Consider the following 26,374-nt stretch of genomic DNA (forward strand, 5'->3'; position numbering starts at 1 on the left):
TTTGTCTGAGATCTGATCTTCAGAAACAACAAATTTAAAAACAGTGTGTGTTTTGCATGTACTTAGGCACGATCATTATGATTAAGTTTTGTGTGGAAAATGACAGGTGCTGGGAGCTGGAAGCAGTTCGGACTGAAGCAGTAGGTTCTAAACTTAAACTTGGCCCTTGGGGCTTTTTCTGCTAACTCCACACCTGCTTGTATTCTCAACAGTCTCTTTTTTCGCTATAGACCAGGCAAAATCCAAGTGCAGCTAATAAACTTAGCTCAGTGGGAACCTCAGGTTATGATGGAGAAAAAGCAAGATAAACAAAAGTTAAGAGATACAGCTTTACTTAGGTAAACTAAGGAATCAAACTATGCAAAACAAAAAGAAAAACAGAGCAATAACCAATAAAGCAATCTAGTCCAATACCAGTTTGTGAAGTTTTCTAAGCAATATAAACATAAGAACATGGAAAGGACATTGAAGCAGGTACTGTATCCGGGTCCAATCTGACCATTTCTCATGTTTTTCTCTGATCAAAAGTCAGTCAATCTATCCTGTCTTCCAGCCTGTCACAGGCCTTCCCTTTGTTCTTGCCTCCCCTCCTCCCTGCCCCTGCTTAAAAATCTCTCTTCTCTAACCTTTTCCAGTTCTGACGAAGGGTCCTCGACCCGAAACGTTAACTCTGTTTCTCTCTCCTCGATGCTGCCTGACCTGCTGAGTGTTTCCAGCATTTTCTGTTGTTATTCCCGTATCTCTCTACTCTTTTCTTAAGCCAATGCTACTAGGTCATCTGTTATTGTCATTAGCTAATGCCGCACACTAGGTTCATTTGTGTTGCTGAACAAATGAGGGCTTAATTGAGCTTTCCATTTCACTAGGTCATGGTTGTTAGAGAGGATAAAATCCAACAAAAATCACAAATACAGGAAACTCTTTGGTATCCGGCACCGATGGGACCGGGATGGTGCCGGTTGATTAAAAATTTCAGATGACGGAGAGGGTTATCTACCGAGACTATTTTTAACAAACAAAAATAAAAAATCAAGAAATGTGCAGTATGCAGTAATTGGGTACTCACCTACAGAATGTTGTGTTAAATGGATGGTGGAAGATGCTTGATTAAGTACAGTACTGCCAGTTGAGGGTAATCCATAACTCTTTAATTACTTAACAGTAAAACAAAACTTATACAGTAAAGGACTGTATACAGCGCGGGAGAGTCAGACTCCTGTTATTGAGGTGTTCAGACTTCCGACAGCGCCAAGAAGCCGAGTAGTGGCAGTTTGGAGAACTACCCCCACTGACTAACTCGGCCACCGCGGGAGACTCGGACTCGGCAACATTTCCGGTTATTGAGGTGTTATTTCCGGAGTATGAATTTTGCCGGTTAATAGAGAATTCCGGATATTTAGGCGCCGTTTAAACGAGTTTCCTGTATGTTGCAGTTTAAAACTTACGATCCTACAACTAAAACTCCAAATTAATCTTATGTAACTGTGAATGGACTCGAGGTTAAAAAAGGGAAGCTGAGCAGATAGTTTAGTTTCGGCTTCTTCATGCAGAAGCTGATGAATATGTGAAATAATTGCTGGGGAACACAGTGGAGATGGATAGCACTGGCAAATTTAAGAAGGAGCTGGAAAACTTTTTGGAAAATGTAAGCAATTGGAAGTATGCAGGATAGAGTGTAGTATGTTTTTTCTTTGAACTTTGGGACTGATTAGATGTACAGCAGTAGTCGTTTTCTGCCCTGCACTTCCCTATATAAACATTTAGCATATAGATTGCTGCTTAATCCTCCATCTAATTCACCACCAGGAAGAGAGCAACAGCTTTCCTCTGTTTATTAGTGGTAGTGAAATCGTAAATGCATTCGTTATACTTGCATTTATGATTTAGCTGCAAAAATCTAAATGAAGGAAGTCTCTCCCTCACAAGTCCCATTGTGAAATCTCTTAACAATTTTGTTTCAAAGCTTTATTATTTCACTGTTTTTTACCAATCTGTATAATGTCAGCATATGCGTCATCCGTAGCCTCAGTAAATCCATGTTGCTAAGTGATATCGTGAAAAGAAAAAAAAATTCAATCATTTCTGTTGTATAAAGAGATTATATATGGGGGACCAGTGGGTGAGAGAGAATAAGCCACTCATCTCTAGTCTACCACAACTCACTTACGACACTTGTGAATTATGCAGCAGACACCATGTGGCAGTTTACTTACCATAAACCACCAATTCCCAACATGGATACTCGACTTAATCCCTCACTGAACCTCACTGATATCGATGAAACATTATAGCTGTTATTTAACATGATGGCAGGTAGATTTTGTTTTCAAAACCTTCCTCCATACAAATATGGCATGTCAAATTGATCTTTTGCTCCTTTGAGGTCTCACAAAAGGAAGGAATAATGAAGGGCAGAACAGAAAAAACTAATATAAAGAAAAAGAGCCGAAGGAAAGACAAACCTGACATTTACAGGAAACACACATCACTGCAGTGTTCCCTTCATTTGAGTAACTCTTACACAAATGTTTTTCACAGAGTACAACGTCAAATACCACATCTGAAGTTTTGATTGGACACAAAGCCATTCAGCACCAACAACAAAACAGAGTTAATCCGCCTCCCATTGACTGTACTGACCCAAGGGCTGTTTCTGAGGTTATGCAAGGTCAAAAATGAACAGAAAATTCAAACTTGTTTTCTAACAGGTAGCAGTGATAACTTCAGGCATCGTGTCAGAATTTAACAGCTTTTGTTAACCTTCATCATGAGCTCCAAATTATCCCTGTTTCTGGACTGGCACTGAATTAGAACATCTGGAGTGTATGAAAAAAATGCACCAAATTTCACCTGTAGCTGAGCTGATGGACAATTTTGTTAATACTGTAAGAACCACAACAAATATTAGGAAATATTCTAGTTGCTTCTTGGAGAGTTCTCTATGTCATTCATTTTTTAAAATAATAATAATTTACATCCACCCTCTATTTAATGGCTAAGTTACATTTAAGAATATTATGACTATTATCAGTTACAGTGCTTTAAAAGAATCATAGGTTTGCAAAAAAGATAATCGCATTATTTGTAATTTTGGTATAAGTGGGCTTAGTATTGGTGAGCGTACTGTTGCCAAGCCCAGTTTTCAGTATTTGACAGTCCACTACCTTATTAATTTAGTTTTCACTTAAAGAGCACACATGTCCAACAAACAGGCAGGTTTAACCAGCTGTCCTGTAGATCAGATTTACAGCTGGTGCACTGTATTTGTAAAATGCAACTGTCCTGACATTTCCCTACAGCCTTTCAGAATGCTCCAGCAATGAAGTCTGCTGTGGTGGGGCTAATCATTTTTGTCAACTTCAGGTTACTATGTAAAGTTACATTCTGTAAATCACCCCAAGTTGACAACAATGAGTAGTCCCACCACAGCAGATGTCATTGGCTAGTGCAAGTCTCGAGCAACACTATTGTTTTTTCCAGTTATTAGTGGTTAAGCAATTGGAGATTCTTAGCTTCTTGGAACAGCATCGACTGCCTTCACTGATCACTCACATGGCAAACTACAGCAAGTGACAGCAACACGGGATAGCCATTCATTTCTTACCGAAATGCCAGCTGTTCCACCACCCCAAAGAAAAGCCACCTACTAACATAGGAGAAATGAGTGTCTGCATCCTGCTTTATATGGTGGAATGAAACAGTTGGGCTGTCAAAGTCAAGTGTGGTCAACCCCCTCGGAGCTGGATAATTTGCGATCTGAAGTCTTCCAACAAGAGGTTTATTTGTGTTCAGGCTCACAATGTAGTAATTACAGCACACGTTTTGCCAAGTGTGAATTGGTATTTAGAATTTAATATTTTCTAATGAGAAAAAGTCAAGTGTCAGAATTACTTGCTAAGTGGCGAAGCGGCCTTTATGCATAATGCAGACTTCTTAGATAATGAATTTTGACAGGAAACAACCATGCCCCGGGTTGTTAATGTGCACTAAAAGCAGTCTCAACGCTGAGTGTTGGGCAGTAGTCTGCACTGGCAGATGTTTGATGCTGGATATCAATAATTAATTTTAAATCAAATGTATTTGAGTTCAGGCCAGTAGCTGAATCTCTCTTCAGGGACACCACTAAGTGCGAAAAAGAGGTTTACTCCTGACGTCAATATTGGAGTATAGTCCGTTCATTCATGGTAAGAGGCAAGATCAGTCACTCCAATATAAGGTAATAAAATCTTTTGAAAAAAGAATCAAAGCAAAAAACTCTTCCAAATTAAAAACATGGGCATGTCTGAAAATAGTTTTGAGTTCCTAGTACTGCTAAATAATTCCAATCAGGTGCCTCATGATCCCATGGCACTGCATCTGACTCCAGATCAGAAGGTTGTGTATTCAAATAAGGATGCACAGCTTTGAGGTGAGCACCTCACATGACCTGGAATATTAGAAATTTATGACCATAACCACTGATGTTCTGTTTTCACAAAAAAAATAGACAGAATCACCAAATGGAATGCATAAAACACCAGTAAAAAAAAATCCCATGCAATAAGAACAGAATTTGATTTACTTGACGAGAAACCAGTAACCCCTCACTTCAAGGAGAGTAAAGGAAATTGGGCTTGTTCACTTTGGACAAGAGGAAACTTCAAGGTGATCGAAATTAAAGTTTCAAGACTATTAAGGGGACTAGCAAAGCTGGCACAAGCAAATTCTTGACTGTGGTGAAGGGTTTCAAAACTAGCAGAAATAAATAAAACATTAGGTAATGAGAATTGAAGTCAGGTGAAACTTCAATTCTAAACTTCTCTTCCAGCGGCTGGTCCTGGGGGAGAGCAGCGGCCGGCGGCAGTTAAAAGCGGCGGCAGCAGCGAGGCCCGACCACAGCGGCTGGACCTGGGGGAGAGCAGCGACCGGCGGCAGTTAAAAGCGGCGGCAGCAGCGAGGCCCGACAACAGCGGCTGGACCTGGGGGAGAGCAGCGACCGGCGGCAGTTAAAAGCGGCGGCAGCAGCTAGACCCGACCACAGCGGCTGGACCTGGGGGAGAGCAGCGACCGGCGGCAGTTAAAAGCGGCGGCAGCAGCGAGACCCGACCACAGTGGCTGGACCTGGGGGAGAGCAGTGACCGGCGGCAGTTAAAAGCGGCGGCAGCAGCGAGGCCCGACCACAGCGGCTGGACCTGGGGGAGAGCAGCGACCGGCGGTAGTTAAAAGCGGCGGCAGCAGCGAGGCCCGACCACAGCGGCTGGACCTGGGGGAGAGCAGCGACCGGCGGCAGTTAAAAGCGGCGGCAGCAGCGAGGCTTACCAATTCAGCAGCGGGGAGAGAGGTAAAAAGTAATCAGAGTGTGACGTCACCAGGGAGCAGGTAAGTGATTGGTTGGTGAGTATTTCTCTATTTTTTAAACTTTAACTCTGTGGTTTATAGTTGCTAAGGTCTTTCTGGTGTAGCGGGGACTGTTGGTAAACCATACAAGCGCCCTAGTGTATATCTTTAATTGGTGGTATTCAATTAATTTAAATTAATTAAAGGGTAAGTCATGTCAGGACAGCCCAGCCCCGTGTTATGCTCCTCTTGCTCTATGTGGGAATTCAGGGACGCTGCCTGTGTCCCTGACGACCATGTGTGCCAGAAATGTATCCAGCTGCAGCTATTAGTAGACCGCATTGCGGCGCTGGAGCTGCGGATGGATGAGTTTTGGAGCATTCACGATGCTGAGAGGGTCGTGAATAACACGTTTAGTGAGTTGGTCACACCACAGGTAAGGGCTGCACAGGCAGAAGGTAAATGGGTGACCATCAGGCGGAGCAGTAGAAGCAGGCAGGTAGTGCAGGGGACCCCTGTGGCCATCCCCCTCTCAAAAAGGTATACCGATTTGGATACTGTTGAGGGGGATGACTTACCAGAGGAAGGCAGCAGCAGCCAACTTCCTGGCATCAGGGGTGCTTCTGCTGCTCAGGAAGGGAGCAAAAAGAGTGGGAGAGCAATAGTGGTAGGGGATTCTATCGTAAGGAGAACAGATAGGCGTTTCTGTGGCCGTAGATGTGACTCCAGGATGGTTTGTTGCCTCCCTGGTGCCAGGGTCAAGGATGTCACTGAACGGCTGCAGGGCATTCTGAAGGGGGAGGGTGAACAGTCAGAGGTCGTGGTTCACATTGGGACCAACGACACGGGTAGGAAGAGGGATGAGGTCCTGCAGCAAGAATTTAGGGAGCTAGGTAGCAGATTAAAGAGCAGGACCTCAAAGGTTGTAATCTCTGGATTACTCCTGGTGCCACGTGCTAGTCAGTATAGGAATAGGAGGATAGAGCAGATGAATGCGTGGCTAAAGAGTTGGTGCAGGAGGGAGGGCTTTAGTTTCCTGGATCACTGGGCCTGCTTCTGGGGAAGGTGGGACTTGTACAAGTCGGACGGGTTGCACCTGAACCAGAACGGGACAAATATCCTTGCGGGGAGGTTTGCTAGCACTGTTCGGGGGGGTTTAAACTAACTTGGCAGGGGGATGGGATACAGAGTGGAGCTATAATAGGGGGTGATGTACAGCCAAATATAGAGGAAAAAATAAGTCAGACTGGAAGGCAGAGCAAATATGTAACGGCACAAGGGAGTAGGGCAAGGCTAAATGGCATTTATTTTAATGCAAGGAGTCTTATGAATAAGGTGGATGAACTGAAGTTGTTGATGAACACATGGGAGTATGATATTGTTGCTATCACAGAGACATGGTTGAGGGAGGGGCAAGACTGGCAGCTCAATATTCCGGGGTATAGAATCTTCAGGCGAGGCAGGGGGGGGGTGTAAAAGAGGGGGGGGGTCGCAATATTAATTAAGGAGACAATTACTGCTGTAAGGAGGGATGATATATTAACAGGTTCCTCTAATGAGGCCATATGGGTTGAACTTAAAAACAAAAAGGGGGCTAGCACTTTGCTGGGAGTGTACTATAGGCCCCCAAACAGCCAGGGGGAGATAGAGGAACAGATATGTAGGCAAATCTCAGAGAAGTGTGCAAATAATAGGGTAATTATAGTGGGCGATTTCAACTTCCCCAATATTAACTGGGATAGTCAGAGTGTGAAAGGCTTACAGGGTGCAGAATTCTTAAAGTGCATCCAGGAGAGCTTTTTGAGCCAGCATGTAGAAAGTCCTACAAGAGAGGTGCGGTACTGGACCTAATTCTAGGGAATGTGGCCGGGCAAGTGGTAGAAGTGTTAGTAGGTGAGCACTTTGGTGACACTGACCATAATTTGGTGAGATTTAAGGTAGTCATGGAAAAGGACAAGGATGGACCGGAAATAAAGGTTCTAAATTGGGGGAAGGCCGATTTTAATATGATAAGGCAGGATCTGGCCAATGTGGACTGGGATCAGCTACTTGAAGGAAAATCCACATCGGAGCAATGGGAGTCTTTCAGAAAGGAAATTGAGAGAGTACAATGGCAACATGTTCCCGTAAAGGTCAAGGGTGGGACCAACAAGCCCAGGGAACCTTGGATGTCAAGGGATATACAAGAATGGATTAGGAAAGAAGGGGGGCTTTTGGCAGATACAAAGGACTAAAGACAGAGGAAGCCCTAGAGAGTATAAAAAGTGCAGGGGGATACTTAAAAAAGAAATTAGGAGAGCGAGGAGGGGCCATGAAATAACACTGGCGAGCAAAATAAAGGAAAATCCTAAGGTGTTTTATAAATATATTAAGGGCAAGAGGATAACTAGGGAAAGAGTAGAGCCCATTAGGGACCAAAGTGGCAAGCTGTGTGTAGAGCCAGAGGATGTAGGTGGGGTTTTAAATGAATTTTTTTCATCTGTGTTCACTATGGAGAAGGACGATGTGGACATAGAAATCAGGCAGGGGGACTGTGATATACTTGAACATATTAGCATCGAGAGGGAGGAGGTACTAGCGGTTTTAGCAGGCTTAAAAGTGGATAAATCCCCAGGCCCGGACGAGATGTATCCCAGGCTACTATGTGAGGCAAAGGAGGAGATTGCAGGGGCTCTGACACAAATTTTCAGAACCTCTCTGGCCACAGGGGGTGTGCCAGAGGACTGGAGAACAGCTAACGTAGTACCATTATTCAAGAAGGGTAGTAGGGATAGACCAGGGAATTACAGGCCAGTGAGCCTAACATCAGTGGTAGGGAAATTATTGGAAAAAATTCTGAGGGGCAGAATTAGTCTCCACTTGGAGAGGCAAGGATTAATTAGGGATAGCCAGCATGGCTTTGTCAAGGGAAGATCATGTCTGACCAATTTGATTGAATTTTTCGAGGGGGTGACTAGGTGTGTGGATGAGGGTAGTGAAGTGGATGTGGTTTACATGGATTTCAGTAAGGCTTTTGATAAAGTCCCACATAGGAGACTGGTCAGGAAGGTAAGAGCCCATGGGATCCAGGGTGCCTTGGCACATTGGATCCAAAACTGGCTTAGTGGCAGAAGGCAGAGGGTGATGGTGGAAGGTTGTTTTTGTGACTGGAAGCCTGTGTCCAGTGGGGTACCGCAGGGATCGGTGCTGGGTCCCTTGCTGTTTGTGGTCTACATTAATTATTTGGATGTGAATGTAAAAGGTATGATCAGTAAGTTCGCAGATGACACGAAAATTGGTGGGGTGGTAAATAGCGAGGAGGGAAGCCTCAGGCTACAGGGTGATATAGATGGGTTGGTCAGATGGGCGGAACAGTGGCAAATGGAATTTAACCCTGAAAAGTGTGAGGTGATGCATTTTGGACGGACTAACAAGGCAAGGGAATACACAATGAATGGTAAGACCCTAGGAAAGACAGAGGGTCAGAGGGACCTTGGTGTGCATGTACATAGATCCCTGAAGGCAGCAGAACAGGTGGATAAGGTGGTTAAAAAGGCATATGGGATACTTGCCTTCATTAGCCGAGGCATAGAATATAAGAGCAGGGAGGTTATGATGGAGCTGTACAAAACGCTGGTAAGGCCACAGCTGGAGTACTGTGTGCAGTTCTGGTCGCCACACTATAGGAAGGATGTGATTGCTTTGGAGAGGGTACAGAGGAGATTTACCAGGATGTTACCTGGGCTGGAGCGCTTCAGCTATGAAGAAAGACTGGACAGGCTGGGGTTGTTTTCCTTGGAGCAGAGAAGGCTGAGGGGGGACCTGATTGAGGTATACAAAATTATGAGGGGCATAGATAGGGTATATAGAAAGAAACTTTTTCCCTTAGTAGAGGGGTCAATAACAAGGGGGCATAGATTCAAGGTGAGGGGCAGGAGGTTTAGAGGGGATTTGAGGAAAAACTTTTTCACCCAGAGGGTGGTTGGAATCTGGAACTCACTGCCTGAAAGGGTGGTAGAGGCAGGAACCCTCACAACATTCAAGAAGCATTTGGATGAGCACTTGAAATGCCATAGCATACAAGGTTACGGACCAAATGCTGGAAAATGGGATTAGATTAGACAGTGCTTGATGGCTGGCGCGGACGCGATGGGCCGAAGGGCCTCTTTCTGTGCTGTATGACTAACACAAGGAGTAATAGAGTTTTAAACAAAATCCCAGGAGTCGGCATGTAAGCAAATGGTAAACATTGGTTCCTGTTTCTGGAAAAAGGATTGAGAAATATGGCAAAATGACAGGTAAGTGAGGCTGACATTAATCAAAAAGGCGTGGCCAATCAGTCTCCTGTTTGAAAAAATTTATACGCTCTTATGTTCCTTTACTCCATTCAACTTTAAAGGTAGGAAGATCAATTAAATGGTCATGGGTAATTGGTAGCTGTGAATGAGGCTAGTGTAAAGTGGCTCTATTAAGCAGCAAATGTACACAGAAGCTACACTGGCAGTAGCGTCGACCAAACCTACATTCAGTCATATGCAAAGGATTTGTTCAGTATGGTTTGTCATGCCAAATGACATTGAACAGACTAGCAGAGTAAATTCCTGCTTTACCAGACAAAAAACAGTTTCTAAAAAAAAATAAACAAATTCCCAAAAATATCGCAGTAGAAAAATAGGATCTGGAAAAAAAACTTTGCGAGAGATGCAAGAGTAGCACAATCGCAAACAATTCTAGCTTTTTTTGTGTTTTGCCCGAGGACTGCCCAGGTGTCTTGTGCCCTGCAGCCTCGCTAGTGCAGCAAACGGCATGTCTTCAGCCCTCAAAGTCCGTGCAGTGGCATCCTCTGTGCTCCTCACTCTAATTAATCTGCACTTCTGTCAAACCTGTCATATGAGCTGTTAATCATGAGTTCTTGTTGATATGACTTTAAACCTCTGAGGAATAGTTTGGAGCAGACAGCTGCACAGCTGAGGACTCAGCACAGGCCTCTCTTCACTGAGAGATTTGTAAATATTCTTTTAACAAATGCAGAGGCCTGATTGACAGCTTCTATTTTCCCACAACTCAAATTTGTCCAGTACAAATTGCTTGTCCTTCATGCGCACACCTTTCTCTTCAACCTTTTCTGTTCTGTGGACCTGCCCATCCCTGAACAATATTTCCAAAGTACTGCTGGAATTTGAGAAGAATGTTTCTGTTAACTTGATTTCTTGGCATGTTTCCCTCGCTCAGCCCTCCCAGTATAGTATTTAATCCTCTGCACCTGCAAATGCTCCACAGACTGCAGACTGCCAAGAATCAACCGCATGATTTTGCTTCCATGACCACAGGGCCTGCAGTTGAAAAAAAAGAAAACAACATTATTAGTTATATTCCAAATCATTTAAAAGCCCAGGGGTTCGCTGAGATGATGAGAACTCATTTCACAAAGTGTGTGGCTATTTCTGTGCTTTTCATGATGTAACACATCCAACTTCCCAAGGAACTGAAATGTATTTTAACACACAGGCAACTTGGGAAAATTGCTTAGGAGCACACTTGTATTACATCAAGGGTCAAACTTAACAAAGATGCAAGAGGTGTGACCTTCAGCCTTGCAACTGTTCCAGTGGAGTCTTTCCAATTGCAATTTGTTTTGCAATAGGCAGACCACTGTGATACTTTTCAAATGGCCCAGAAATTCCGTTCGCAGGCCTCCCGCGGGCGGAGGGCTGCGATCTGGAAAAATCTGTGCCTGGACCAGAGGGCTCCCGGGAGGCCCAAACTGCCGGTGCGCAGGGCCCACGTATCCCAGAGGCGCAGGCGGTTCGCAGCGTCTCTGGGATCACGTGGGCCATGGGGAGCCAATCAGAGAAGGGAATCTCCATTCATACATTTGACAGGAAGACCTGTCAAATATATGAATGGCGATCACCCCCAAAAACATATTAAAACTTTAAATAAATTTTTAAAAAACATCACATTTTTAAAATGACTTTAAATTACATAAATTAAGTATTTTAAACAAAAATTTTATACCAGGCACAAGAATTGTAAGTGTTTTCTGCGGGCGGAGGGTCTCCAAAAAACGGAACTCTCCACCCGCAGAGGCCCTGCTCCAGGGCAGCCGGAGGATCTGTCAAGAGCGCAGTGCATGCCTAAAACCGGCATTTCCGTTGGCCCTATGGGTGAGTACACAGCGCATACCCACCCGTAGGGACCGGAATTTCTGCCTCATTATGATGCTCATTGACTGCTGGAATAGTGGGCATTATTAAAAAGTTAATTTTGTCATCCGATCAGTTATGCTACTGTTCGTGCCGATATATTTCGAATAATAAGAGGTTCCCTATGGCGATGATCATGGTAACAACAACAAAAAGAACTTGTATTTATATTGTTTTGTCGTGTAATACTCACAGGACTATTATAAGACACAAATTTGACACCGAGCCACATAAGGAGAAATTAGGGCAGATGACCACAAGCTTGGTCAAAGAGGTTGGTTTTAAGGAGCGTCTTAAAGGAGGAAAGAGAGGTAGAGCAGCAGAGAGGTTTAGGCAGGGAATTCCAGAGCTTGGGGCCTAGGCAACAGAAGGCATGGCCGCCAATGGTTGAGCGATTATAATCAGGGATGCTCAAGAGGGCAGAATTAGAGAAGCGCAGATATCTCAGGAGGGTTGTGGGGCTGCAGGAGATTACAGAGATAGGGAGGGGCGAGGCCATGGTAAGTTTATGAGGAGGTGGAAGAAAAGGTTAGGGTGAAGTGGAGTTTGTGTGAGTCGGTATTTTTCTGAGGAGTGGATAGTGGTCATTGGTGAGGTTGGGTCGTGTTAGGGTGGAGACTGAATGGGGCACTGGTAAGTTTAGGAGGTGGTGATTTTTAGCAGACAGGGAGTGGTTGCTTGGTAAGCTCAGGTGGTGGGAGGTCCAGGAGGCAGAGGCAGCAGGTGAGAGAAGAGTGGGGCAGTGGCAAGTGGAGGAGGGTTAGTGTGAAGAGGATGGGGGGCAGCGGGTGAAAGGGAAGAAATGCTCATACCAATGCTGAAACTAAAGTGCTAGCTTGCCAGCAAAGATCTCAGAGAGTTATTGGGAGAGCAGGCAAAACAGGAGAGCAGCTAGGAGAAGCAGTAAAGCCTGAGCCACTGCAATTTGGCAGGGGACCATATAAAGAAGCTACGTGAGGATTTGAAGGAACCTCGTGGGGTGGGGGGCGGGTGGGAGGAGAAAGAAATGCCCAGGCCAGAAAATAGAATGCAGCGGATCTTGGCCTGATGGTGGAGCACTACAGCAGAGGCCGGGGGGAGATGAGGGGGGATCGGGGGGAAATCGGGGGGCTATAGGTGCCCATCAGGTAGGACAAGGAACAAGGACGCCTCATTGCTCAGATTAAAATGGAAAATCCTGTTAATGCACCATCTTCAGGCATGAGATGAAATTGTGATAGCTAACACTTGACATTTTAGTGTTAGAAATCCCAGGAGATATTTATCTATTAATTTTCAAGGGCATGTGTGACCCATATCCCGACGTTAATGTGCTATTGATATTTTGTTCCTACCACTAGAAATTTTATGGGATGTGCCTTTAAACGTGTTTACGTGACAGAATTAGGTGACCTTCTTGTCCTGTAAAATATACAAAAAGTAAAATGTGTGCATTAAATTCAATTTCTGTTTACGCACTTGACAGAGTGATAGAAAAATTTCCTCTCCATATGTGAAAGGAAGAGAAGGATTATTTGAAAAACAAACTATATCGCCAGCATCCATTCTTCTCTCCCGGATAAGATTTAGTCATGTTGTTTCATACTAAATGAAACACAAGAGAAATCCCTTCACATGAACATTGAACACACATGGCTGGGAGAGCACGTGTGCCAAACTAACCCTGCAGTGTAGTCTGTGGACAGGGAAGAAAAAACTAAATTATGCATTGATGTTAATGCAGTCTGCCATTCCATACAGTCAGACTGTGAGTGTGACTATAAAGCAGGGCTGTGTCAGTACTGGTAATGACTATGCATGAGTATGTTACAATGATATTGCTGGCCTACCACCGGTGACACACCAGCGGAGTAAATGAGGTGACGTCACTGTCTTTTGGAAAAGCTGTGCAGCACCAAAAAGAATGATTTCCACTGGCGCCTTTGCCAACACCATTGCCATCAGTACCAATATAAAAAGAAGCAGGCTGGCAGTCAGATGTGGAAGGCCATATGTCATGGGGGAGAAATTCAGTATCGCCTCATTTGGGGCGCAATTATCAGCCGGGTGCAAAGATTAGCGCCTGGCGCTAATTATCGCCTCCGACTGCAAACTTGGCTTTTATTGCCCCCGAAGGTGATTGGAGCACTAAATCAGGCGCTTCACAACTGTCTTAAGGCACTAGGGTCTTGAGAGAAGTGGCAGTAGGGATTGTGGATGCATTGGTGATCATTTTCCAGAACTCCCTGGACTCAGGAAAGGTCCCGGCAGATTGGAAAACTACTAATGTAACACCCTTATTTAAGAAGGGAAGTAGACAAAAAGCTGGAAACTGTAGACCAGTTAGCCTAACATCTGTGGTTGGCAAAATGTTGGAGTCCATTATTAAGGAAGCAGTAACAAAGCATTTGGATAAACATAATTTAATAGGACAGAGTCAGCATGGTTTTACGAAGGGGAAGTCATGTTTGACAAATTTGCTCGAATTCTTTGAGGATGTAACATATAGGGTGGATAAAGGGGAACCAGTGGATGTAGTGTATTTGGACTTCCAAAAGGCATTTGACAAGGTTCCACACAAAAGATTACTGATCAAGATAAAAAAATCACAGGATTGGGGGTAATATACTGGCATGGGTGGAAGATTGGCTATCTAACAGAAAACAAAGAATTGGGATAAATGGTTCGTTCTCGGGCTGGCAATCAGTAACTAGTGGTGTTCCGCAGGGGTCAGTGCTGGGACCCCAACTCTTTACAATCTATATTAACGATTTGGAGGAAGGGACCGAGTGCAACATATCCAAGTTTGCCGACGATACAAAGATGGGAGGGAAAGCAGTGAGTGAGGAGGACATAAAAAACCTGCAAAAGGACATAGACAGGCTAAGTGAGTGGGCAGAGATTTGGCAGATGCAATATAATGTTGGAAAGTGTGAGGTTATGCACTTTGGCAGAAAAAATCAAAGAGCAAGTTATTATCTAAATGGAGAGAAACTGCAAAGTGCTACAGTACAAAGGGATCTGGGGGTCCTGGTGCATGAAACACAAAAAGTTAGTGTGCAGGTGCAGCAGGTGATCAGGAAGGCCAATGGAATCTTGGCTTTTATTGCAAGGGGGATGGAGTATAAAAACAGGGAAGTCTTGCTGCAATTATACAGGGTATTGGTGAGGCCGCGCCTGGAATACTGCGTGTAGTTTTGGTTTCCATATTTAAGAAAAGATATGCTTGCTCTCGAGGCGGTTCAGAGAAGGTTCACTCGGTTGATTCCAGAGATGAGGGGGTTGACGTATGAGGAAAGGTTGAGTAGTTTGGGACTCTACTCATTGGAGTTCAGAAGAATGAGAGGCGATCTTATCGAAACATATAAGATTGTGAGGGGGCTTGATCGGGTGGATGCGGTGAGGATGTTTCCACTGATGGGTAAGACTAGAACTAGGGGGCATAATCTTAGAATAAGGGGCTGCCCTTTCAAAACTGAGATGAGGAGAAACTTCTTCACTCAGAGGGTAGTAAATCTATGGAATTTGCTACCCCAGAGAGCTGTGGAAGCTGCAACATTAAATAAATTTAAAATGGAGATAGACATTTTCCTAGCAGATAAGGGAATTAGGGGTTACGGGGAGAGGGCAGGGAAGTGGACATGAGTCTAGATTCAGATCAGCCATGATCCTATTGAATGGCGGAGCAGGCCCGAGGGGCCGTATGGCCTACTCCTGCTCCTATTTCTTATGTTCTTATGAGCGAGGCACTACCTCAGAGCGCTGGCGAAGCTCATGTGATGTCAGTCAGTAATGGAACACAGACACACTGGCGCCGGCCAGTTCTTAAAGGGGAGGGCTGATCTTGCTCTCCATCCACATCCTGCTCATTGCAGCTTTGAATCTCGGTCTGCTGGAAAGAACAATGGAGAGACCCAGGGAAAGAGCTCAGAGTGCAGCACCCACAGTCTCGTCTAAATCGATACAAGGAAGGGCAAATCAAAATGAACCTGTAAAGTGCTGCTTAGTACCCAAAACTCCTTCAAACAGCGTTGAATCTCTCCAGAAGTCTCTCTCTCTCTCTCTCTCTCTCAGAATGAGTGGTGCAAAAATGTCACCAACAAAAAAAGGCAGGAAGCGGTCGCCTTTAAATAGCACTCCTCCAGTCCCTTCCTGACTGCAAAACGCTCCCCTCAACCTGTCGTTGCTAGCGGCAGGCGGTAAGGCAGCGGCCGCCACTCAATATCCAGTCCAGGGCGTTGCACACTCGACTGACGTCACGATCAGCCGGCGCAGGAGATTGTGGGTGGTAGTGTTTAGTGCCGCCGCAAAATGTCTAGTTCATTTCGTGAGCGGCGCAAACATCGCCGCGCACGGGCGCTAGTTGCTTTGCGCCCCATTAGCGCCCTCTTAAGGCGCTAACGGGAGGCGCAAACCAACTGAATTTCCCCCCCCTTGTGTCTGCTGGTGCCTGGTAATGACTGAAGCTTCTGTGCACCTGGTCAGGTCAGTAAAGTAATTGTGGGGTCACTGACCTGTATGGGCCATCCCCAACCACTGGAGGGAGAACAGAAACGATATTGAGTGCCAGTCTGGAGCATTAGGAATGCTTTTTCAGATTTTTAAAAAGGTCACCTGCCAAACCTCCATACAATTTCCTCCTTCTTCCCCTTGCCAAAAGCCTGCAACAATGGGAGTCCTTGGGTACACATTGGGGGCATGCTTTACAATAAAACAGGTGTTTTGGGGGTTCCCCATGCACATGACGCTTGGTTAAAGTGCCATAAAGTATCTATAGCATCATTAGGGTGACTGGTTGCAGCATCTCACTAGTTTTGTGCCAAAAATAAGCAGCATGTTTGCAATGAGGCCCACAACTGCAAGAACAGCATGAAGTAATTAGTTATTTTTTTTGAAAAGGGCGCTGCCCTCTCCCACCATCATACGCAGACTCCTGAAGATGATGTGCCAAATGCTATTTTCTGAGGCAAGCTGGAGTGCCGAGCCTGCGTCACGTGCACTCCATTAAGCTGCAGATTGAATAGAAGACTTTGTTTTCCACTTCAAAGCCTCTTGTCACAGAGAGCCATTCCCGTCTCCTGCTCTTCCCTTATGAATAACAAATTGCAAATAAATCCACTGCTGCCGAGCCTGGAAACCCACACAGGCAGGTCTCTGTTAACCTTCCCGGACAGCCTTTCACTTTAGCTCCTCCCTGATCACTATTTTTGCTTTAAGGTTTTACGCACATAAAAATCTGACTACGTTTTATTTCAAGAAAGGAGGTTTACATTTATGATGGCAGGCAACATAGCTAAAGCCTGTTAATCCTATTTTGTGAGCATTCAAAGTGGAGAGGATCAAATCTAAGTCCACTGGAAGCTTCAATATGTGCCCGAATCCTTGGAGCATTCAATTCCCTTTGTAGCACCCAAACAACAATTATTCTGAGATTGCCACTGTAACATCTACAAGAATAACATCCAATGAAATTCTGTTGTTACAAGTAACAGGAACAAACTGGAAATTGGGCACTCTTGCAGTACTCGCCTTTCGGTGCCTAAATATAACCGGAGGCTTTTTCTGAGTCAACAGCTGTAGATCTTGTTGTTGGCAGCCCTGCAACAAGTTATTCAATGAGCTGCACCCTGGTAATGTTTCTTGCTCCTTATAGCCAATTCTAAAATTTTGATTTCCTTTTCATGTATTTTTTTAAAAATATAACTACCCCTTCATTACATATTATTCAATGCTTTAGAATTCTTTTTAATTTGTTCTCAGGATGTGGACGATGTTGGCAAGGCCACATTTATTGTCCACCCTCAGTTGCCTTGAGAAGGTGGCGACGGTCATTACTACAATTATATAGCGCCTTTAAAAAAATGTCCCGAGGCACTTCACAGAAATGTAATCAGACAAGAATTGACACTGAGATACTGGAGGAGATATTATGGGGTTGGGGGGGGGGGGGGGCGGGGGGTGTTGGTGATTAAAAGCTTGGTCAAAGAGAAAGGTTTTGAGGATGGCCTTAAAGGAAGAGAGGCAGGTGGCGAGGCAGGTAGGTTTAGGGAGGGATTTCCAGAGCTTAGGGCAGGGGTGTCAAACTCAATTTACATGGTGGGCCTGATTTGATATGCTAACATTTGGTATGAGCTATATTCAGCAAAAGTTATTTGGACAAACTGAGGTAGAAATTAATATGCGTTTCACCTGTTTTTTAGATGTAAAATAGGCACAATGTGTACTCATTTCTGGGTGCAAGGCCCAGTGCCTAATCTGCGATGGCGGCATCCTCACTGCTTTTAGGCCTCCCTGATTTAAATGTGCAAAGACGGGTCCTGTGCCTGTTTCATGACCTTTCTGCAAAGTGGTGCAAGCTCGGACTAGTTTTTCCAGTTCTGCAGTGGCCTAAACAACGGTCCTTAAACTAAGCTGGCAGAGGTTGCAGAGCTAGGCTGGGGCCACACCATGGAGGGACTTGAAGATGAGGATGCGGATTTTAAATTCAATGTGTTGGGGGACAGGTAGCCAATGTAGTCAGTGAGGACGGTATGATGGGCGAGTGGGACTTAGTGCAGTATAAGACATGTGCAGCCAGCTTTTGGACAGCTTGGAGATTATGGAGGGTGGAGGATGGGGGATCAGGAAAGAGAGCACAGGAGAAATCCAGTTTAGAGATGACTAAAGCAGGGATAAAGGTTTCAGAGGTGGGGATCGGGGGGTGGGGGGGGCAATGTTCAGAGGTAGAGGTATGCAGTCTTTGTGATGGATAGGATGTGAGGTCACCAAAGTTTTGTAATTGGAATCAGACTGGTCAGAGGGGGGCATGGAAAAGGATGCCAACCTTCCAGGATTAACTGGAGTCTCCAGGCATTAAAGACTAATCTCCAGCACACTGCTGTGAGCAACCCAGAGAAAAATTATAGGGACGTTAAAAAAAGTTTGAACACTTTTGTTTATTAATTATAAAAATATCTGACATGGGGAAAAAAGGTACAGTATTGACTGACAGTGAAGAATCATCTAATCAGGTAATGAAGAGTCTATTCACTTTCCAATTGGCATAGGGAGGTAGTGCACTCACGACCAACAGCAGGAGTGAGGTGGTTGGAGGCGGGGGTCATGTGATAAAACTTCCAGGAATATGTCCAACCAGAGTTGGCAACCTGAGCATGGAATCAGTGGCAAGGGAGAGGAGTTTATGGTGGGAATCAAAAATAATGGCTGTCTTGCCACTGACTTCATATAAATCAATAAGTCAAATCCGCATTTCCCTTCCCTAGCCCCCAGCTTGGCTCTGTGTTATTGGAAGCAACACTTGCTTATGCATTTGTGCTTCAGTGCTGAAGCTTATTGATTTACAATACAAAAACGTTAACCTACCTTCAGAAACTCCCACAGGGGAAATTGGACCAGAGCAAAGGGAATCTGAAAGTGAAAAACAAACAGATCAGAAAGTTCAGAAGCATATTCCTGTTGCATCATTTAAAAATTAGAGCCATAAGCTATTTAAACCTTTCAGGACACTTATTTAGAAATGAAACAAACAGTATTGCTCACACCAGCCGAACTCCTGTGACACTGCACAAGTGGAGTGATGATGTGAAACAGAGCTAGAGGACAGCTTGACAAGGGGGAACAAACATAATTCAGAGCTCATTTTAGCATCACAAATACCACACTTATTTTGACACTTTGATTTGACATTACAGTATTTAGAGCATTGGAGTTTCTTTGCAGTACAAGCTTAGGAGCTGGGACATGCAAAACTGAGGTGCTACAATGCCACCACTGGCAGACACCTGTAATTACAGCATGACAAGTTTACATAGGCAGTTTCATTATAAATGCGGCCAGAGGAATCGAAGTGCACGCAGGTGTGAGATTTTTAATGTATGCGTGTGTGTGCGTGCAGATCCACACACACTGAACAATGGGTGTTTTGTGCAGTGGATTCACGTTCACCAGAAATTCTAATCCACAGCATTGGAACGGTAGAACTGTTAGAATAGGGAGATTTTCAAGCATCAATCTGGGCTGAATCCGAAGCCAGTGCTTGAGGTGAAGCGAGTCAATATATTTACCCACTGAGACAGTTCTTCTTGAAGTTCACCACCTGTTGCTTACCATTATGTGTTATTTCATATGTGAATTATTTCTTTATAAAATACACTAAAGAATGTATTCTCTGCTAATCAGCTGTGGCTCAGTGGGTAGCACCCTCGCCTCTGATTCAGAAGGTTGTGGGTTCAAGACCCACTCCAGGGACTTGAACACATAAAGCTAGGCTGACACTCCAGTGCAGTGCTGAGGGAATGCTGCACTGCCGGAGGTGCTGTCTTTCGGACGAGATGTTAAACCAAGGCCCCGTCTGCACTCTCAGGTGGGCGTAAAAGATCCCAAGGCACTATTTTGAAGAAGAGCAGGGGAGTTCTCCCTGGTGTCCTGGCCAATATTTATCCCTCAATCAACATAACAAAAACAGATTATCTGGTCATTATCACATTGCTCTTTGTGGGAGCTTGCTGTGTGCAAATTCAAATTGGCTCCTGCGTTTCCCACATTACAACAGTGACTCCACTTCAAAAGTACTTCATTGGCTGTAAAACGTTTTGAGACATCCGGTGCTTGTGAAAGGCGCTATATAAATGCAAGTCTTTCGTTTTAATCAACTGCTCAAAGGAAAAACTCTTATTACAGTACATATTGCATAATATATAACTTAACTTTGAATGTCAAATTAAGTATCTTTTTACCAGCTATATCACTACGTTCAGTAGAGAAAACGCTATTTAAGAAATACTGAAGGTTACATACAATAGCAAGTAGCTGGCAGTGCAGTTAAAGCTTTAATTTAATCTCAGGGGCCTGCTACCATTCATAAACCACGTCAGTGTTTATGTCATCACAATCCCTCGATTGAATTACTCGTAACTTACTGTCAACTATTATCCAATACCTCTATCAGTCATGCAAAATATTGATCCTGTGGGCAGTGAAACTACCAATCATGACCTGAAAATAAACAGCTTTATCTGTTCAATACTATGATTACTATAGTTAATGTAGTATCAATGAGGCAACACTGATCTTCCAAACTACAGACATACAACTAAATCGTAAGAGGTTTTGTTACTCTCTTCTCCAAAATGCAACAAGGGAGCTTAAAGCTTTTTTGGAGCAGGCTTCCCTTAAGCTAGCCAAAATTGTTCTCAACCCTGCTGCCATGATTAATAAATGAGAGGATTCTGCTGCGATATTCAAGCAAAAGTGTGCTTGACAGACACCTGCCACAGCACATTTGTTATCAGTGCAGACAGGAAATGGTAGCGAGAAGAAATCAATGTCACTGCTGTACATGAAGCTGACAAAATGAAATCTCAGAGGATGTTTGTCATCTTTGACAGAAAGCATTCTCTCCAGAGACATCTTGAAGCTCCACAAGAAAGGTCAGCCTTGGCCTCCTTTGCTAAATGCTTGCAATTCAAGTGTGCTCAGAATATGCTGTTTTACTGTTGGACTCATCATAGATAGATTGGATTTTTTTTTATCCACTTCTGAGCTAAACAAAAATGCATTGCTGAAAGCAAGCGGCAGGTGACCTTGAAAGAGCTTTGATCGCCGGTGGTAAATAGGTCATTTCTATTTAGTTAAGAAACCTGTCAACACCAATTTTCTGGTACGTTCTTGGGCTTAGTTCTAAATTGGTACAAAAAAATGTTGTTTAACCGACAGCTTGATTTGAATTGATTTCCTGCCTTGCAGCTTGCGACTTGTGGGAACCAGCAAAGACAAATGGGATATATTGCTCATTATTACCTAAACATTAAAGAAATTGCACAGAAAAATGGAAGATCCAAAGGACACCTTGGACATTAGCACAGAATGTAAAATCTGAGACTGCAAGATGTAAACTTTGAACTAATACAAAAGCAAAATACTGCGGATGCTGGAAACCTGAAGTAAAAAGAGAAAATGCTGGAAATACTCAGCAGGTCAGGCAGCATCAGTGGAGAGAAACAGGCCCAGACTCTGCGGTGGGTAATGATGGCGAACTGGCAGCGTTCGCTATCATTACCCCTCTGAAACTGACCACAACTTCAGGATGTAGCGCATGCGCATCTAAACGCAGAAATCCTAAAGTTGCAGTCAGTCAGTCAGTCAGTCATTCACTGCTCCGATACAGGCTGCACTGTGGACGCACACCCCCCCTCCCCACCCCAGCTGGCAATCCGTGTAATCAGAGAAATCAGTGGAACTGATGAAAATTTGGGGTTTTCCATGCTAACATTGTTGTTAAATACCCCATTAAATGTTAAGCCTTGGTGGAATAGGTGTAACTGGGGTTTTAACAGCTTATTGACTGCTAAACAACCATTCTGGCCCTGACAAACTAACTTTTATATTTGTGGAGTGTCAAATTTCTCCATTATGATAAAAATTTGAATTTTTTTTTTTAAACTTAAATTTTTTTACTTTTTTTAAAGTTTGTTCATGATATTTCAGCTTCTACCTAAACCCCATGTAAAAGTCCCAATCAATATTTCGCTCTCTAACAATTTTTAAAAGTCCGGATAAAAGCTGCTTTTCATTTCCTGGTTTGCTGTCTGTGAGAATTTTTCAATGTGCTTAGGCAGCTTGTTGAGGTCACTGCAGCTCTTTGCTGTGAATTCCCATTACAGAGCGCTACAATAAGTTGCACGTCGAGGAAGGCAAACTTCTCGCCACAGAGATCGCCTTTGCTTTGCCGCCGACTGCAACTTACGGGTCAATGTTTCAGGTCATTGACCTTTCAGCAGAAATTTGAACACTGCTCTTTCACCCTTGTAATTTTCCAGGTGAGAAGTTCTTGATTTTGGTCAATCTGTCAGGAGAGGATCAGAACGGGCTCGGGCTCGGGCTCTTCCTCAATTAGGAGAGAAGTGGAGCCTGGCAATTGATTGAGTGACTCGATACTAGTATTGTTTATTAGAACAACTTTGGTGCAGGTCACAGTTTGTCTCCTAAGCCTCACGCAAGATGACTTAACAAAGGGGAAGTAGTTAACAATGTAACAATGAAACAAAACACATTTACAAAATTGTACCAAAAATATTTTATTTATTAAAGTGTCATTAAACATATTAAAAAATAACCATTTTATCCTCATTGTTAATATTCATATTTATATTTCATTAAAACAATATGTCCAAAAAGCAATGTTAAAAGTCTTGTCTTGTATCACTTGGAGTAGACTGTACACTGTATGGTATCATATAGAACTACACAGAATCTACAGCACAGAAACAGGCCATTCGGCCCAACTGGTCTATGTCGACGTTTATGCCCCAAATGAGCCTTCTCCCACACCTCTTCATCTAACCCCATCAGCATATCCTTCTACAGGAAACTCTCGTTTAAACGGCAAAATCCGGGAGTAGCTTCAGGTAAGTTTTACTGTACATTAGTGGCCGTGTAACCGGGGTTCCTGCACCTGTGGCCGTGTAAACGGGACTCCTGGATCTGTGGCCGTGTAACCAGGACTCCTGCACAAGTGGCCGTGTAACCGGGGTTCCTGCACCTGTGGCCGTGTAACCGGGGTTCCTGCACCTGTGGCCGTGTAACCGGGGTTCCTGCACCTGTGGCCGTGTAACCGGGCTTCCTGCACCTGTGGCTGTGCAACGGGGCTCTCGTACCTTGGTAGGTATACATCTCCATTATCCAGAATTTTTAATCAACCGGCACTATCCCGGTCCCGTAGGTGCCGGATGCCAAAGAGTTTCCTGTATTCCTTTCTTCCTCGTGTACTTGTCTAGCTTCACCTTAAATGTATCTATGCTATTCGCCTCAACTACTCCATGTGGCAGCTCGTTTCAGTCATACCACTCTTTGGATAAAGAATTTTCTCCTGAATTCCCTATTGAATTTATTGATGACTATCTTATATTCATGACCCCTAGTTTTGGTCTCCGCCACACGTGCAAACATCTTCTCTATGTCTATGACAAGTATCTTTGGCAGGTGTGGAGTAGCCACCTCTTGGCCATTTGGAAACCAAACACAGGTGGGGTGTAGCATTAATAGTAACAGTGCGTAAAATGTATGTTCCCCTGGACTTTTGTAACCTTTAACCATTTTCATTTCTTGTTCTTCTATTTTCCCATTCAAAACTTCATCTTTTTACAATATCTTCCTTTTCCCTAAAACATCTTTTAAAACAGGAAGAGGCAGTTGAGGTGAATAGGAAGCAATGTCAGGGAGCACTTGAAGAGGCAGGGGTGCGAAGAATGAAGGAGGAAGCAGAGAGAAGAAAAGCCTGAAATGGCAACACTGGGGAATGTGAGAAGAGGGAGTAACATATCGAATGAGAAAAGGCAGCAATGTATAGAATGAGAAGAGGCAGCAGTGGGTAATGCAGGAAAAGGTAGCTGCGAATAGAGGCAGCGGTGAGAACCATGGCAAAAGACAGCTATAAACAGATAAAGGGACAGTAGTGGTGAGTGCAGGAAGAGGTAGCAGCATATAGAGTGGGAAGTAGCAGCCCTGGGGAGCTCAGAAAGAGGCAGCAATGTACAGAACGGGAAGAGGCATCTGTAGTGTGGGAATGCAGGACGAGGCAACAATGAGGGACAGTGTAGAGGCAGCACTTGGGAGTGCAAGAAGAAGCAGTGATGTACAGAGTGAGAAGAGGCAGCAGCAGATGAGTGGGACCACCCAAAGTCAGGAGGAATGAGAAGAGGCAGTGCTGGGGACAGTGGGAAGAGGTGGGGCAAGGGAGAGCAAGTAGAGGTAACACTATGAACTAAAACTATTTCAGCCATTTTGCACTACACAATTATGACAGAGAGACTGCCGAAAACCAAACTTTTAACTTCCTTTTCTTAAAATGGCGTATTTACATTGTGGACAACCAGACTGTCCAATGCAAACCATATGGGAAGTGACACGAGACAGCGGATGCAAAATGTTTGTCAGCAATATACAGTTTCAGCAAGAGGAGAATCCAATTTTCCACCTGAAATTGTTCAAGAGCTCATTGTCAGCAGAAATTCAAAGGATTCCTTTTGTACTGACACACAAACAACTGGCCTGGCTGTTTAATCGAAATTGAACAAATGCTGAAAAGAAGATCTGCTACATCTTTTATTAAAATAACATTAAGATATACCACTTAGTCAGTAAATACCACAATATTTAATATGAGATATTAAGTTTCTTGGAATAATCCTTTGCTGTTAGAGTAAACCTAGTTTTATTTTGAAGAAAGAACCACCTTTAGAGCTCATCCAGAAAACATGGATCAAATGGGTTGAATTATTTTATTTTTCAATCCAAAAGCCACAATAGAACGGATGACTTTAATTGCTGATACTGAATAGAAAAGCAGCACATTCAGAGCCAGATCAAACATCTGCATTTGGGCTTGCTAATGTTAGTTTAATGTTACCTGTATGATTTCAAACAGTAAGGCTTAAAAGTAGATTGACTGCTTGAGCATATAAAATTGCATTTTCATTCTTCAAGCTGGAAGCAGCTGTACAAAGAAATACGGTCACATGGTCCCGCTTATCTGATGCTTTTAATCACGGGAACAATTTAGCTCCCACCAGACACCATTTTCTTATTGTGTAATTTCTCAATGGGAAAAGTAGATTTCTTTTATAGATCACAGGAGCTGGTCACTAGGAGGTGCACAAGGTTGTACAGGGTCAATCATCATGTAATTCTCTTCCACAGAGGGTCTGGTTTAGATTGAATATTCAAGGTGTGGGAACTATTGGCACAAATCCCTATCTGAGCACCATGTGGTAGAACATTAGAGTCCAGTTGCTACAGTGCTCAAACTGAAACTTTACCATGGCACGAAGCAAATTAGTGTACACTAAAGCATTTCTGTCAAATTCCACAATCTGCAATTATGGAGCTAACTTGCTTATTTTAACATAAACCCACCTGAATGAATGTTCTTTTTTACCAACGTGCTTAAGATGAGAAAATATAAAGTATGTTGTACGAAACAAGTTAATTTTGAAACATTCCAATCAAATGAACATAATAGTAGGATTGCTTGAAGTGCTTACAGTATTACAATGATCAATAGACCAGTGAGCCCTTCATAGATAAGCATGCACAACAGTGAGAATACTCAAAACTAGCTCATGGAAAATTAGCTAAATAGGGGAGAATTTTCTCTTTGAATAGTTGGGCAGTGTCAATTACATTGTTAACACCTGTTACATGTAGGATTGGTTGAACATTGGGGAAGCAGGAAACAGTTGTTGCACACTTGACAATTTTTTTTTTTTTACAAGGAATAATTCCAACCCTGTATTCTTGTCCACTAAGCATTTTATTACATGTATCCTGTAACTGAATCTCCTCCTAAGAAAACTGAGGGGAAAAACAAGCTTTCTCGCCACTGATCAAATCCTCGGTTTCTGAAGTTCAGAAAGTATATTCTTTGTGGTCTTTTGGACAACATACTAATGAAGTACCAACTGAAATTTGGAGGCTGCATGATCAAAGTATTCTACGTGACAGGCATTATGCAAACCATATCCTTTCAAATTTGAAAATAAACTTCCCCCAAGCTCAACTATTATGTCCGTGAATGATTGAGACACGGACAGCAGGAGTTGAACAAAACAAGTCTTTACTGATTGAAGTCAATCGGGAAACTGAAACTACAGAGGCTCACTAGCGCCTTTTATACAGGGGTGGTCACTGCCGGTACTGCAGTCTGAGACCAGTTATTCTCTTAAAGGTACATACACAACAATTCCTCCCCTTTTTAGATAAACAGTACATAACATTCATTTAACAACTAAATGATAACTAATTACAATCACAATTACGGTTGCTAGATACATTGGTTAAGTTTAAGCAATTATAAGTTCAGTCTTTGAGGAGGCTTCCTGATTCTGTCTGGATAACGC

The 26,374-nt window shown here is 43.6% G+C and overlaps 1 protein-coding gene across 3 annotated transcripts in view; it reads right to left on the reverse strand.

Annotated features, from left to right (window-relative positions):
- The window catches only part of slc25a26 (solute carrier family 25 member 26), a 321,325-nt gene that overhangs the window by 52,782 nt on the left and 242,169 nt on the right, over window positions 1-26,374 (reverse strand). For all 3 annotated transcript variants that reach the window (XM_086001483.1, XM_086001482.1, XM_086001481.1), the window contains 2 exons: window positions 18,843-18,887; window positions 10,559-10,628 (listed from right to left, as the gene is read on the reverse strand). In XM_086001483.1, coding sequence (XP_085857609.1) covers window positions 10,559-10,628; window positions 18,843-18,887 — 115 coding nt within the window. The remainder of the gene's footprint in view (window positions 1-10,558; window positions 10,629-18,842; window positions 18,888-26,374) is intronic.

The sequence above is a fragment of the Somniosus microcephalus genome, chromosome 11, assembly GCF_052327205.1.
Source record: "Somniosus microcephalus isolate GS21.2 chromosome 11, FLI_Smic_1.0, whole genome shotgun sequence".
NCBI classification, from domain to species: Eukaryota; Metazoa; Chordata; class Chondrichthyes; order Squaliformes; family Somniosidae; genus Somniosus; species Somniosus microcephalus.